We start from the raw sequence: 15,097 nt of genomic DNA on the forward strand, positions 1-15,097 counted from the left end.
AAGCATGGACATCAAGAAAAACAGTTGTCCCCCTCATTCATCTTTGTCAACAAAACACACGAGGACAGGATCCTCTCCACTCAGTATACCATTACAGGGCACAAAGAGAGGGGTAAATGACAATATTCCAAGTATTTAAGATAGTAAACAGCACTTGGGCCTGTGAATTACAATTGTGTACAGTAAGTCATTGCTTTCAACGTTGCTTTAGTCTTGATCAGATAGCCCTGGAATGTTCAGCTCTCTCTGACCATGTCATGTTGCTGATTTAGTCTTTCTTAATTTGAATACACTACATGAAAGAGATGGAAATGCAAACTGGAATCCCCATTTCAACATGTCCCTAGCCTTGAACCTACCCAAGGGGTAGCCAACACCAGACCCTACCCCCTGTTGCAACACTGTGTGTAATAGAGAAGTTGCAGGGCACACCTGCTCCCATTAACTTTGTTACACCAAATGCCTCTAAAAAGACAACCCAAAGAATCCCAAACTCAAAAATCCAAATTGCTTATCACAATGTCCATCTCTTTATTTTATCACTAAAATACCTGGTTGTATTTGTTTCTCTTAAATAATATATCCCAAATGGACTAGAAATTCTAGAAATGTTTCAGCAAGAAATTTCAAGAACAGTCCCGGCTTTGATATTCAAATAGTAACTGAGCTAGGGACCACAACACATGCTAATATTACTGAATTCATGGACAGAGGCAAAGGTATGTCTGTGGGCAGGGATCTGAAATGCTCCCTGTCTGGGATATGATTTTAATCTCATTTTCAATGATGCTATTTTTGTCTACATGTAATGGGACAAGCCCATTTTTCTGAGTTCAAGGAAACAGTGCTTTATTTACATCTTTAGAGGCCGCTCCTAAGCCACAGAGTGAACCAAACTCAGCACGCCAGCTCCAGCTCCTCCCTTGAGCTCTGCCCGCAAGCTGCCGAGACAGGCCAGGGCTGTTATCCGGTCCTCAGTGACCCAAAGCAGACTGGCTGTTAGAAAAGGAATTATCCGGGCTTCCCTGGTGGCCCAGTAGTTGAGAGTCTGCCTGCCAATGCAGGGGACACGGGTTCGTGCCCCGGTCCGGGAAGATCCCATATGCCGCGGAGCGGCTGGGCCCGTGGGCCATGGCCGCTGAGCCTGCGCGTCCGGAGCCTGTGCTCCACAACGGGAGAGGCCACAACAGTGAGAGGCCTGCGTACCGCAAAAAAAAAAAAAAAAAAAAAAAAAGAAAAGGAATTATCCACCTACTGAAGTGATTGTATCTTACTCTCCAGCAAACGCACCTTCCACACTTTCTCCATCTGCTCAAGCTTTGATTCTAACACAAACTACCTCTCTCACTAGGCTGTGTCCACCATCAAGCAGCAGGGGGTACGGTGGGGGGCAAGCAAAGTAGCTGCCCAATCTGCTGGGACCTGCCTGAAACCATGGCGCTGACCTAAGAAAGGTACTTTACATGCGTAAAAACCCAGACGGTAATGTGTCCTTACCTGATAGGGGTAGTTGTACCAGCAGTGCCTTGTATTCCACAGCCAGGGGGTCTGAAAAACATGACAAAGAAACACATTTCACATGTTTTGGAAAAGAAGCGGGAGAAGGGATGTTTATGACCGGTTCTGGCCCCCCAGTATTTGGCGATTTCAACAATCTACCTGTGTAAGAACTGAAGGACTCAGTATAATTAGGAATAGGAGAGCAAAGCCATGAGGATTCCATCATACATTCTCTCTGGGTAATCTTCTAAACTCAACCGGCAGTATTTCAGGCCACTTCCGGGATAGAGTGCTAGCTGGTGTTTTTTAATATTTTGCTGGTCCTGTAGACACATCCCTGCTAGGTAACCAGCCTCAACAGCAGAGCCCTTCAAGTGTCTCACCAAGACCAGCTGCAAATGATCAATCTATTATCAATAAACAATGCTGACAGTTGGTGCAAATCTCCTTGAAACTCCTCCAACTCAATGTTTACAAAGCAACATTATTAATCAATTGTTTCACGCATTGAGTGGGGGTCAAGAGCAGGCAGGCACTCTTGTTCCAGTAGGACAGCTCTGACTAATTCCAGGCCTGAGGGAATTAACCCTTACAGTACACCCCACGCTCGGACTCATGGTCAAGGTCTTTCGAAGACAAAACAATCTTTCTTAATTTAATGGCAATCACTTGCCTTACCACCTTGAAAAATCAGAGAGAACATCTAAGTATACACACAGATTCCAAACATCTGTAATAAACAGGGAGGGGTTGGTATGGATTTGAATAGAGACCTGAACCATCCCATAATACCAGCACAAACTTTCTCATATTTCTGTATTAGCTTTATCATTCTTTTTGCATTCCTGATCTATAGCTATCAGTACTTGGTGGTATAGATCTATACACATTTGATACACATCAGTATGTTTCTAACTATTAAGAAACATAATCTATCATTAATACAGTCTGTGTTTATATATCTCAAAATGATAATACTGTCATTGAGAGTTTAATGTCAGATATATTTGTACTGACCTAACCTCCGTATCTTGTCCCAGGCCCTGTAAGATCAAAAGTTGCTGCCTCTGCAGTAGGATAATGTAGTTGTCTCTCTGAAAGCCACAGAGATATCCTTCTACCCACCATGGTCCTCATCAGCCCTGCACCGATGCGGATGAGGATGAGGATGAGGAGGATATTAGCTAGTATTTGTTGAGTCCTCCTTGTGACCATACACTTTTTTTTGAGGGTTTTCCTTCATGATCTGTTATTTATTTAACCAATTAAAAAGTTGTTTCTCAGGGCTTCCCTGGTGGCGCAGTGGTTAAGAGTCCACCTGCCGATGCAGGGGACACGGGTTCGTGCCCCGGTCTGGGAGGATCCCACGTGCCGCGGAGTGGCTGGGCCCGTGAGCCATGACCGCTGAGCCTGCACGTCCGGAGCCTGTGCTCCGCAACGGGAGAGGCCACAACAGTGAGAGGCCCGCGTACCGCAAAAAAAAAAAAAAAAAAAAAAGTTGTTTCTCTTAAGATTGTCCCATATACTTTTAAAGGATCTCACATGTATGAACTCATTTAATCCTTCCAGTAACTAGTAGTAGTATTTGCCTCATTTTACAGATGGGTAAACTGAGGCCCTGAGTCCGTAATTAACCATCCAGGTTAATTAGTGAGGCAGGGCCAGAGCTGGAAATCAAACTTAGACTGTCTGGTCTCAAAGACGATCATAGCCACTGTGACCCTAACTTTGAGTCCGATAAAAACTGAACCAGGCCTCAGTTTAGGGAGCCAGGTTGAAGTAAAAAGCCATGCCATGCCCTAAACCTAATGATGTCCAGGGATCTTTACAGTCCCCTTTCATTCAAGCACTCCTGATTCTCCCTCCATTTTTCCTGCTTTCGCCATTTGCTACCCGTGCTACGCTGTACGTATCACGTAATCTCTCTGCACTTAACTTCCTTGGTGCCTGAGTTGTCTGTCTGTCTGTGTCCTCCATTTCTCATGTCCATGACACTGAGGTTTATGAGTGACCGACCTCCAGGGTGATGGTGAGGATCAAATGAGAGCATGTATAAAAATGCTGCAGAGGCTTCAGAAGCATAATTGGTTATTAACTTATATAAACAACACATGTCCGTTGAGGAAGATATAGAAAATATTGAAAAGAATGAAAAGAAAAATAATTTGAATTCTCATCACTATTAACATTTTAATGTACAGCCCATTTGGGGCCTTTTTTTCTATATAATATAGATATACATGCACATATGGATAGATTTCTTTTTAAACACACACATATATGCATTATTTTTAAATGTGGGCACAACATAGCAAAATCTACCTTAGAGTACAAATGTTAGTTATTACCTTCCTCTCTGATAAAATTGTTTACTATCTCTACAATTAGCTGAAAGTCCCTGAGGAAAACGTATGTCATATTCTTATGTTTATCCCTCCAGGATGAGACACTCAAGTTGACAGTTCAGCTTTCATTACTGAATGCTAATGAGAAGGAATGCAGAATGAAATGCAACACCTATAAAAAGCCTCGTAGTCTTTTTTCTGAATGCATCAGTCCCAAGCCCACAGGGCATGTGCGTGCTTGCCTCTAAAGACACAGCAGGAATCTCTTCCAATACAGTCATCCTTCCCGTCACAGGCGGGAGAGCAAAGGTACGCCTCCCAGTGACCCAGGAAAATCCATCATTTAGAGCTTCCCTTCCTCTGTGAGCTTCTTGGCTCCTTGGTTTTCTTCTAACACCCAGGCTTATCCCTGGATGCATCAGATGTGCATCACCTAGACATGCTTGTATCATGTGCAGAAACCCGACTGACCTGCAGAAACAGGGGGTGAGTCTTTGTCTCTCAGTGGGTCCCGCCCACTTGAAGCAGGAGCAAAGAACACTGAGAATTTGATGGGGCTACCAAGGCCATAGCTCAGCCTGCAAGCTTGTTTGCCAAACATTTAAGTAAGCACTTTCACATACTTATTTCACAATGCGTGTTCACATATACTTCCTACTTTGACAATACTAGATATTAATATCATCTTCTATGTGCTACATTTTTCTAGGATCTCATGTTATGGCTCCCAAAACTCTTTGAGACAGAACAAACACTATCTTTCCCAATTTACAGATGAAAAGACAAGTCCATGAAATGGTGATTCTCCTAATTTCTAATAGCTCAACACTACCATATGAATCTGGATTGGCTGCTTATATTTAATGCATTAGGTATAGCATCTTTAGTTTCAACTGGTACCATAAACCTATTGTTTTTTAAATCAGTTTTTCCAGATACCTTTTTAAGAATCATTTCCATGTTCATTTGATATCAAAATCTGTATAGGTAGTAACATAATTAAGAACATAAAAAGCTGCAATATTTAGATGTCAAGAAAGAATAATGGTTATGAAAAAATACACTGAAAACCCTCATTTTAGAAGGATGGGCCTAGCATCTTCCTACATAATTAGAGAAAAGCTCTGTACCTAGGACAGTGCAACGTGATTCAAGTACGTTTTCTGAAAATAGAAATGCCTCTTTTACATGGCATTACAATATCAGGGGACATTATCAACATTGGAAAACCCAAAAACCCAATGATTCTCAAATCTTAGTATTTCAATAATGTAAGATTCACTTTATTCTCCCTCAGACATATACAGTTAAATAATGACATGAAGCACGTTACAGATTTTACAGTATTTTATACATATTATCTCATTTAATTCTCATAGCAACATTGTAAGTGCTCAAGATAACATAGCGTACAGGTACCATAAAAGACAAAGAATATGCTGCTGCGGAGGCTCCTCAAACTATTAAAATGCAGGATCTGATTCAGTAGGTCTGGCTTGGGGCTGAGAGTCTACATTTTTAACAAGCTTCAAGGTGATGCTTGGAACCTTGACCACATTTTGAGTAGTAAGGTGCTAGAGGAAAGTAAGGAGGGTGATCCAACTTGGTATTTACCAGGTGTAAGGCACCTTGCTAGGCACTTTGTTATAATATTTCACAATTCACTGTTAGGTGAATAAATTATTTCTAATCTTTATAATAGCCATATTTGAAGCAGAAATTGTTAGTAAAACACTATTTAGCTGGAGACAATGCTTCTCAACCAACTTCTGTGCTTGCTAGAACCACACATCTAAGCTCTGGTGGAAGAGATGTGAGCAGAATTGACACATGGATGCTGCCTCTAAAAGTAAATGTGAATGAGCTGTTCTCACCTTTTCTCCATTCCCATTGGAGGGAGATAATAAGAGCTGGAGCTGTCATCTTTCACCCTGGGATGGAAGTTTCTGTTTAAGTTGATGTTGGAGGCCTCCTACTAGCTCTGGTCTGCTTACCTCTGGATTATATGTGTGACACAGATAAATTCCTATCATCCTCTCATATCTAAACTACTGTGTTGTCATATATATATATATGCTGTTATATATATATATATATATATATATATATATATATATATACACATACACAGTAGTATAGCCTGTATTCTCATTAATAGAGTCATCCCTAGGTATTCTCGGGGGATTGGTTCCAGGACCCCCCGTGGATTCCAAAATCCAAGGATGCTCAAGTCCCTTATATAAAATGGCATGAACAGTCGGCTATCTATATCCATGGGTTCTTGCATCCATAGATACAGAGGGCCGACTGTATATGCATCAAGGTAAGTATGATTATTTTATAGACAAAAAGCAATCTCAAAGAGGTACCATAACTAACTGAAGTCTACCCAGCTGGTAAGTAGAAAAGCTGGGATACAAACTCAGGCCAGCCAGATTCTTCCATTATAACTTCCCAAGGTACTCTGTGTGTACAAAGAATGCATAGTGAAAGAAAATCATGGATATTTGGAATTGATTTATACATAACTGAGAATCAATAATTGAGCTATTACCTAAAAGTATTGAATTTTCAGGTTAGAAAGGATCTCCAAATCCTGCTTAAGCTACAAAAGAAATCACATGTCCCAGATGGCTAGCCATGCCTCTCACTGCTAAAGAGTTCCATGATTATAGGTCATTCACAAGATCCTTCAGATTTACTTCCTACTTTTTTTTCTTTTTTTTGGTCAACAGAAATTGCACCAAGTTTTTTTGTTGTTTTAGCATCTGCTATGGACTGAATTCACATATTCAAGCCCTAAACCCTCAACGTGACTGTATTTAGAGACAGGGCCTTTAGGAGATAATTAAGGTTAGATGAGGCCATAAGGATAGGGCCCTAAACTGACAGGATTGGTGGCTTTATAGGAAGAGGAAGTGAGAGAGTGCTCTCTGTCCTCACATGCTCAGAGGAAAAGCCATGTGAGGACTGCAGTGATCAGGAAGAGAGGCAAGCTAGGAAGAGAGTTCTCACTGAAAACCGAACCTTGCCAGACCTCGATCTGGAACTTCCAACCTCCTGAATGGTGAGAAGTAAGTTTCTGTTGTTTCAGCCACATAGTCTATGGCATTTTGCTTTGGTAGTCCAAGCTGACTAACACCGCATTGTAAGACAACTCTCCATAAATGGTACGTAATAGCTCTTAAGGTATACATCAACTAATTTCAATTTAACAAGACTTACAAAACATCTGAACAAGACTAAGACAGACAGTAAGAGTGGATACAAAATGACTTCTAACACTCTCGATTTAAATCACAATGTATAATGGGATTTTTCATTATACAGTATTATGCACATCTGCTCCCAGACACATCACGTGAGACACAACTTGGCCACAAGCACATCCATCAATAACACAGTGTCCCAGGGGAGGCTTCTGAGGCTCTTCTCACCCTGGTCAAACCGAACCCCAGCACCAGGATAGAGGTCAGATGTGCTGCTGGAGGTCACCGAGCAGTTGTCATTCGCCTTTGGACCAAACGCATAAGACTTGAGTGCTATGTATTCTGTGATTTTTTTTTTTTAAAGTAGAGAAGTCTTTTATTTTTTTAAGTGTCAGTAAATGTGTGTTTTTTTTTTTTTTTATCAGGTTGCTTCTTTTATCAGTTGTTCTGTAGAGGTTTCATAGTGAACAGAACTAGCAAAAATAGATCAGGTCTGATCATTTCACTTTACCATCTGGAATAAGATAGGCTTGCTCTTATTTTATTGTTTTTAAGTTCCATTTGATATACTTCTTAAAATAATAGTTAAAAAACAAACAAACGTACCTTTCAGTTTCCATGCCACCTATCATGATGATGGATCAATCATCTGACATCAAGGAGGCCTTGTCTGAGCCCATAGGACGTACAATACTAAGGGTGAATCCTATGTAGACTATGGACTTTGGGTGATTATGATATGTCAGCGTAGGTTCATCAGTTGTGACAAATGTACCGCTTTGGTGGTGGATTTGATGGTGGGAGAGAATATGCATGTGTGGGGACAGGGGTATATGGGAAATCTCTGTACCTCAATTTTTCTATGAACATAAAACTGCTCAAAAAAAAATGAAGTCTTAAAAAGCAAGGCTAACTCAGATCACTGACATTTATCATGTCACTGTGAACTAAAGGAATAAATGAGTTCGAAGCAAAAGACCAGACAAAAGGATGCTCAGTTAACCAGGCAAGTGTTAAATGATTAAACAGAAATATAAATACATATACACACCTTTTTCCCCCCAAGAATCAGTAGGTACTTACAGCTGAACGAATAGTAGTTTCTTTGAATAAATATTTTGATTTAACAAAAGAACATGAATCATATAAAGTGTTCAAAGCATTTCGTTGCCTCATCAAAAATGTGAAAAATGTGTGGGTCTTTATCTGAAGTCAGCATCTTAGAAGCAAACGTTCATCTTTCACTATTTCCATCCAAACTCCTATACGGCTTTCATAAAGCCCAGGTGTGACAACTAACAGTGAAGGAATATAGTCTAAGAGACATACTGGCCTCTGAATAGTTTAGGTATGAAATACATAGAGCCTTGGATTATGTTTTTAAATGCCAGAAAGCTAGATCCCTGACCTACTCTGAAACTTCTTTCACTGAAACTACTCTGAAAACACTTTCACTGAGTTATACTTAAATCTTATACCTTTGGCTTATATTGAAGATTTACTGTAAGAAATAAACATGAGAAAAATGTTCCTTGTCTGCAATGAGTTTATACTGGAAAGGGTACCACTAGGTAACCACTAAATTCAAATACATAAATTCAAATGATATTTTTCCTTTTAAATCTAGCCCGGGGGGGTGGGGAAATACTGCCCTTCGTGAATGCTTTGTATGTTTCCTGTTACCCCATTATCTTTTTATTTATTTATTTATTTATTTTGCGGTATGCGGGCCTCTCACTGTTGTGGCCTCTCCCGTTGCAGAGCACAGGCTCCGGACGCGCAGGCTCAGCGGCCATGGCTCACGGGCCCAGCCGCTCCGCGGCATGTGGGATCCTCCCAGACCACGGCACGAACCCGCGTCCCCTGCATCGGCAGGCGGACTCTCAACCACTGCGCCACCAGAGAAGCCCCGCATTATCTTTTTACCATGGTTTTGGGAAGCTGAGATCTAATTCTGAAGCTCAGTCACTGCAGTTATGATTGTCTCAACATTTTTGCTTATTTTTCCTTTTGTGTGTAACTTTTTGATGGTAATATCTATATTAATAATTTTATCACATAAACATTGCAAATTCTTTTTAGAAATGTTGAACTGTATGATTTCAATGAATATAAATCAAATCCATTCAAAATGATAATCTACACTTTTCATTTAATACATATTGCTAAGTAACTCATAATGGAAAGAAATATTTTGTGCTTTGTGAGTTTAAAAACTGATCAATAAATTGTATTTGGTGGTACAGATGAACCGGTTTGCATGGCAGAAGTTGAGACACAGATGTAGAGAACAAACGTATGGACACCAAGCGGGGAAAGCCACAGAGGGGTGGGGGTGGTGGTAGGATGAACTGGGCGATTGGGATTGACATGTATACACTGATGTGTGTAAAATTGATGACTAATAAGGACCTGCTGTATAAAAAAATAAATTAAATTAAATTAAAAAAATTAAAAAAAAACTAATACTAAACTTTCTTTGGGTTATTTGTATGGACATATGTTAATATAAATGTAAAAAAAAATTGTATTTGGGATGAAAAGAATGAAGCCAGAAGTCTCTGACCAGCCTGAAGACGCGGCTGGTCAGTGATGAGTAGACTAGAACGCTCCCCAGCATGCAAGGGGTACACTTTCCTCCTTTCCTGGTCAGTAGATATGCGACTGTAAATCTACAAAGCAGAGTGGTGATCCCTCCCTAGAGGCCCTTGGCATCTGCATTAGCTTTGAAAGCTCCTGTAATGTGCAAATGTAATTTAGACTTGACCCCATGGCATTATATAAAGATAGCAACTTTTCATATTGATCAGACTTTAAAATAGAAGCTAGTCCTCAGGACCTAGTCAAGTATGTGCCTTCAGCACATTCAGCAATCAATTTAGAAAGTAATTTGCAGATCTGCCAAGCATACAAAAATAGAAGAAGTTCCTCGGAGATGGGCTCTAAGCTCAAAGGGTCTCTCTGTAGGCTTCACCATACAGCCAAAGAGAAAAGAAATCTAAGTGGCATTTCCATGCCTTTTAAAACCTTCCAGCCAGTGGTTCTCAACTTTTTCTGCCTTTGCTCAGCTGAGGGACTCCACCCATACCTCACAGTAACTATGGCTGTGATTCTCAAGAGTCTGGGGAACAGGAAGCTTAAAAAGGCACTTCTCTTACTGATTCAGATGTGTACTCTCCTCCAGGCCAGTGAGAATCACTGCAGAGCAGAATGGACAGATTAATTCCATGTTTAGAATAGAAATTAGGGATAAAGGAACCAGATGACGAAAAGAGAAGATGAAAGAAAATGAGGTGGAAAGACCTATAGAGAAAGGAAAATGGTGAGAATGTCAACACGGGGAGTGGTTTAGGTGGGGGGAGAGATGTGTAGAGAGGGAGGCCAGTGCAGAATGTGGGAATGAAGCCAATTAGAGTGGCTACTGTGAACAAAGAAGAACAAAAGAGTGTTGCTCACCGCCCACTGAATTGCAACCCACTGCAGTCACCCACCGACACAGTACAACCCTGAGAGGAATTCAGGATGAAAACAAGATGAGGCACTCTGTGCTTTGAGTAAACAGACCCCGTGGATAGTTAGATGGATATCTCAGGAAGAATTTCAATGACCCCAGATTCTTGCATCTTCCCATACGTAAACACTAAAATAATTAACTTGAGATGTCTATTCTCTGTGATTAGTAATAATCTTTTATGAAGATGTATGCTTGACAGCATGTATTTCTTAGCCAAAAAAATATCATATATAAACTGGGTCCTCCCACCTCTTTGGAGCAGTTCCTCAGAGCTATCTCCCAGGCTATAGTCCTCAGTGAGGCCCTGAATAAAACTTAACCTCAAAACTCTTATGCTGTGTGTTTTTCTTTAAGTCGACACTATTGAGGAGCACAAAATTAGTCAAAAGATCATTTAAGGAAACAATTTATAATATACGACAAAGAACTAAGATCTCTAATATGTAAAGAGCCCACAAACATTGATTTAAATATTTAAACATCCGATCAGAAAAATGGGGAGAAGATACAAACAGGGAACACATCAAACAAAAGAATATGTGACCAAAAACATATGTAAAAATTACAGGTTAAAACGAGACAGAATTTTTAACCTGGTCTGGCAAATATCTGAAGAGGTTAACACCCAGGGGTTAGCAGTGCATAGGGAAACCAACACTGCAAATTGGAATAAGCTTTCTAAAAAGTTATTTGATCTTTCAAATCTGCACATCCTTTAATCCAGCATTTATTGTAAAAAAAAATTAGACTCAGAGTAAAGACATTTGTATGTGGATTTCCGTTGCAATTCCTTTTCTAGTAATGAAAAATTGAAATAAATCTAATTGTTCAATAATATTGAACACTGGCATGTTCTTAGTTGGGATTCTGTGAGAGCAGACTCTGAGACTTGGGTGCTGGCTGGCTATTTGAGAGGTGATTCCAGGAAACAGAACTGGAAAAATGGAGAAAGTGAGATGGATGAAGGAGAAAGTCCAATATGGTTTTCAGGAATGAGCTGGTTACTGCACCTCAATTCCGCTGAGGACCTCTGCAGAAGTACAGAGCACGTATCTTATAACCGTCCGAACACAGGACGGGGAGCTGGGGCATTTATCCACCAACTCTCATACCCCACTGGTGAGGTTCCAGTATTAATGCCTCCATATGCCTAGGTTGTACCTTCCTGTGTCTAGGTAGCATTTGCAGCTTTGGAGAAAGCAGAGCAAAGATGTGGCACAGCTTATATCTGATGTGGGACACTGTCAGAAGTGCATGGAACTGTCCACTACAGCCATGCGAATATCAGAGGGGCTAAGGGGACGTAACCAGCATCTTCATATTTTCAGTTAAAATCAAGTTACAAGTAGAATATACAGTGTGCCTTATGTTTAAAGTAGATATATATATATATTTAGACACATACACATACACACATACACACACACATACACACACACACACACACACACACAAAATATGCCTGGCAGGATATTTACCAAAGGTTAATTAGTGTTTATCTCTCAGTAATGATTATCTCGGATGCTTTTTACTTTTTAAAAACATGTTTATATTTTAATATTAAATTACACAAAGTAATTGTAGCTATAATTTTCCACAATGAACAGGTCTTATTCGAATAATAAAAAGAAGCTAAGTCCATGTACTTTTAATAGGTCTGATTAAAAAAAACACACATTTGCTCTATATTCACAAATAACATTAATGGTATTAATTATTACAATCCTCAAATTATTCAATAATTCTAATTTTTTTTTTTTTTTTTTTGCCGTACGCGGGCCTCTCACTGTTGTGGCCTCTCCCGTTGCGGAGCACAGGCTCCGGACGCACAGGCTCAGTGGCCATGGCTCACGGGCCCAGCTGCTCCGCGGCATGTGGGATCCTCCCGGACCGGGGCACGAACCCGTGTCCCCTGCATCGGCAGGCCGACTCTCAACCACTGTGCCACCAGGGAAGCCCAATAATTCTAATTAATTTTAAACCAAAGCTAGTACATGAAATAGCTGCCTTCAGAATATTTACATGTTGACAGTGATATTTCAAGTATAAACGAATCATCAGTAATTTAATTCTAAATTCTCCATTAAGAGAAAGTGGAAAGGGGAAAACAATAAGATGAAAAAATAATACAGAAAAAACTTTGCACTAATTACAGTGATGATCAATCTTTGCCACCCACCCCACCTACTCTCATTCTGAAGATCCTTATCAGCCTCTTTCTCACCACTTCTAAACCAACTTGCCTACATCCTAATATCTTTGTGCTAATATTATTGCACCTTCCTCATTCACTTGCTCTTTCAAGTATTGAGTGGCTACCATAAATCAGACACTCTGCTAGGCATGAAGATACAATGGACAAGTTCTCCATCCTCCAGGAGCTTACCATCTCCTGGGTAATCAAAATAATGACAAGTTATAGCAGAGGTAAACACAGGACACAGAGGAGTAGATATAAAAAGATACCCAGCCCAGTCTTGAAGGGAAAGGTGGGAGGGGACAGCTCCACTAGTGGTGCCATAGTAGTTGAGGCCAGAAGGACAAGCAGAAGATGGTGAATGGAGGAGATGGAAGAAGAACTTGAATTCTTTATCTTTCAGGAACCATGTCATATTTCCAACATCACTTTTTCCTAATCATCCCTTTCCTTGCATTATTCTCTGGAGGATTAAAAAAAAAAAAACCTTAAACACCTCTCCTCATTTCCAACTCAGAAGGTAAAATGCCTCTGCCTGGCAGTCCATGTTCCTGTTAGGTTGGCTGTCCACCATGACCAGGTAAGACTAAGTCCACTCTTCCCAATAAGCAGCGCCTGCTCTCTTCAGACCAAGCACCTTGCTGTGTGTGTTCCATTAATTCCCATCTCCATGCCTTAACTACTCCGGCACCTTGTATCTGGCTCGTCATCCCCACCTCACTGCCTCCTGATCAGTCTTCCAGGTGCTATTTTGTTGGCCTCCTGGGGCCACACAACCTCCTAGAGGCTACTAGCACCACCAGGAATAGAGGGCTGGTGATACAAGTGTACCTGTCCTGTATACAAAGGTCTTCTCACTCCTACCTTTAACATTTATTCAGGATGGAGAGAAACAATAATACGAAGGTGGGGAAAACATGAAAAAACAAAACACTGAACTTAGAAGAATGAAATGTGAATGAAACTTGGCTGTTTATTTTTCTTCACAATGGCTTTTATTCTGAGTTGAGTATTTGCAGACACTTTCTCGAAAATGAACAAAGTGAGCCTGTGACTTCAAGAAACTCAAATGATAGTATTTGCTGCCAGTGATAAAATTCAAGCTTTCAAGCAAAAATTAGTATTTTGGAAAATACATATAGGCTACTATATGCCTAATAACTTCCCATTTGTTAAAAACTTTTCAGAGGAGATGAGTGAAAACAATGACAAATATGCTTCTGTGTTTTTGCTTTTGATATTTATAATAACGTGTCAACACTTGTAAGATCTGTATAACTCAGTGAACCAATACTTTAAATGACAAATGCATGATGTTAAATAATCATACATGGACGAAAGGGAAAGAGTAACCAATGGATGTTAATGTAACCAAGTACAAGAAGTTCACTGACATTGAGTTCTGACATCGTATCAAAGAAGAAAATCTACAGTTTTCTGGAAAACACTATTAAGATATTTCTACCTTTTACAATTTCATCTCTTTGTGAGGCCAGATATTCACCATATAAATTAACCACACAGACACACACACACAGACACACACAGACACACACACACCTGTGACAGACTGAATGCAGAAGCAGGAATGAGAACCCAGCTCTCATCTTCTAAATCATAATTAGAGATTATCACAAAAACCTCTAAATTTTGTTTTAGAAAATACAGTTATTTTTCTTAAAATGTTATTTGTTACCATGCAATGATTTCTTGTTATTTTAATTTAATTCATAATGCTTTAAAAATTTACCAGTTTTAATTTCTAATACATCGATAGATGTGACTAACAAAAACAAAGGCTCTTTAAAGTCCTGTATGATTGTTACCACCAGCATAAAGCGGTCCCGAAACCAGAAAGTTTGAAAACCACTGCACCAAGGACGGCAGATCAACAAAACGAAAAGAACCAAGTTCTCTGAAGATGGTGGGGAGCAGGGCTGCCCCGGCCACTGATACTGGGCCTGTCACGTGAGGCAGGAATGCACGTTGTTCTTTAAGCCATTGTGCTGCTGGCTCTCTTTGCTACATTATTGCTGTAGCTTAGTCTTCATCCTGACCAATTCAAGGCACATGTGGCAACAGATACACACTGGGAAGAGCCCTGGTCCCAGTAAACGAGTTCCTTTAAATCTATTCCCTGACTAAACAACCACAGTATGTGCAATGTCACATCACCTGTATCTGATACTCAACTTGATGCATTTCTTCCTCCACACTACCCAGCCCTTAACACACCAAAATAAGTCCCAAGAATCCAACGCCACCGAGTCAAATCAGGTGAGTGGGATCACGGAAGTGATATGATATTTAATCAGATCATCCATAGAGGTGG

At 40.2% G+C, this 15,097-nt stretch overlaps 1 protein-coding gene across 3 annotated transcripts in view; it reads right to left on the reverse strand.

The window, feature by feature from the left end:
• Nucleotides 1-15,097, reverse strand: part of CERS6 (ceramide synthase 6) — a 341,889-nt gene that overhangs the window by 80,753 nt on the left and 246,039 nt on the right. For all 3 annotated transcript variants that reach the window (XM_081242625.1, XM_081242624.1, XM_081242626.1), the window contains exon 5: nucleotides 1,498-1,548. In XM_081242625.1, the coding sequence (XP_081098751.1) occupies nucleotides 1,498-1,548 (51 nt within the window). The remainder of the gene's footprint in view (nucleotides 1-1,497; nucleotides 1,549-15,097) is intronic.

The sequence above is a fragment of the Mesoplodon bidens genome (assembly GCF_964165515.1).
Source record: "Mesoplodon bidens genome assembly, chromosome: 8".
Taxonomy (NCBI): domain Eukaryota; kingdom Metazoa; phylum Chordata; class Mammalia; order Artiodactyla; family Ziphiidae; genus Mesoplodon; species Mesoplodon bidens.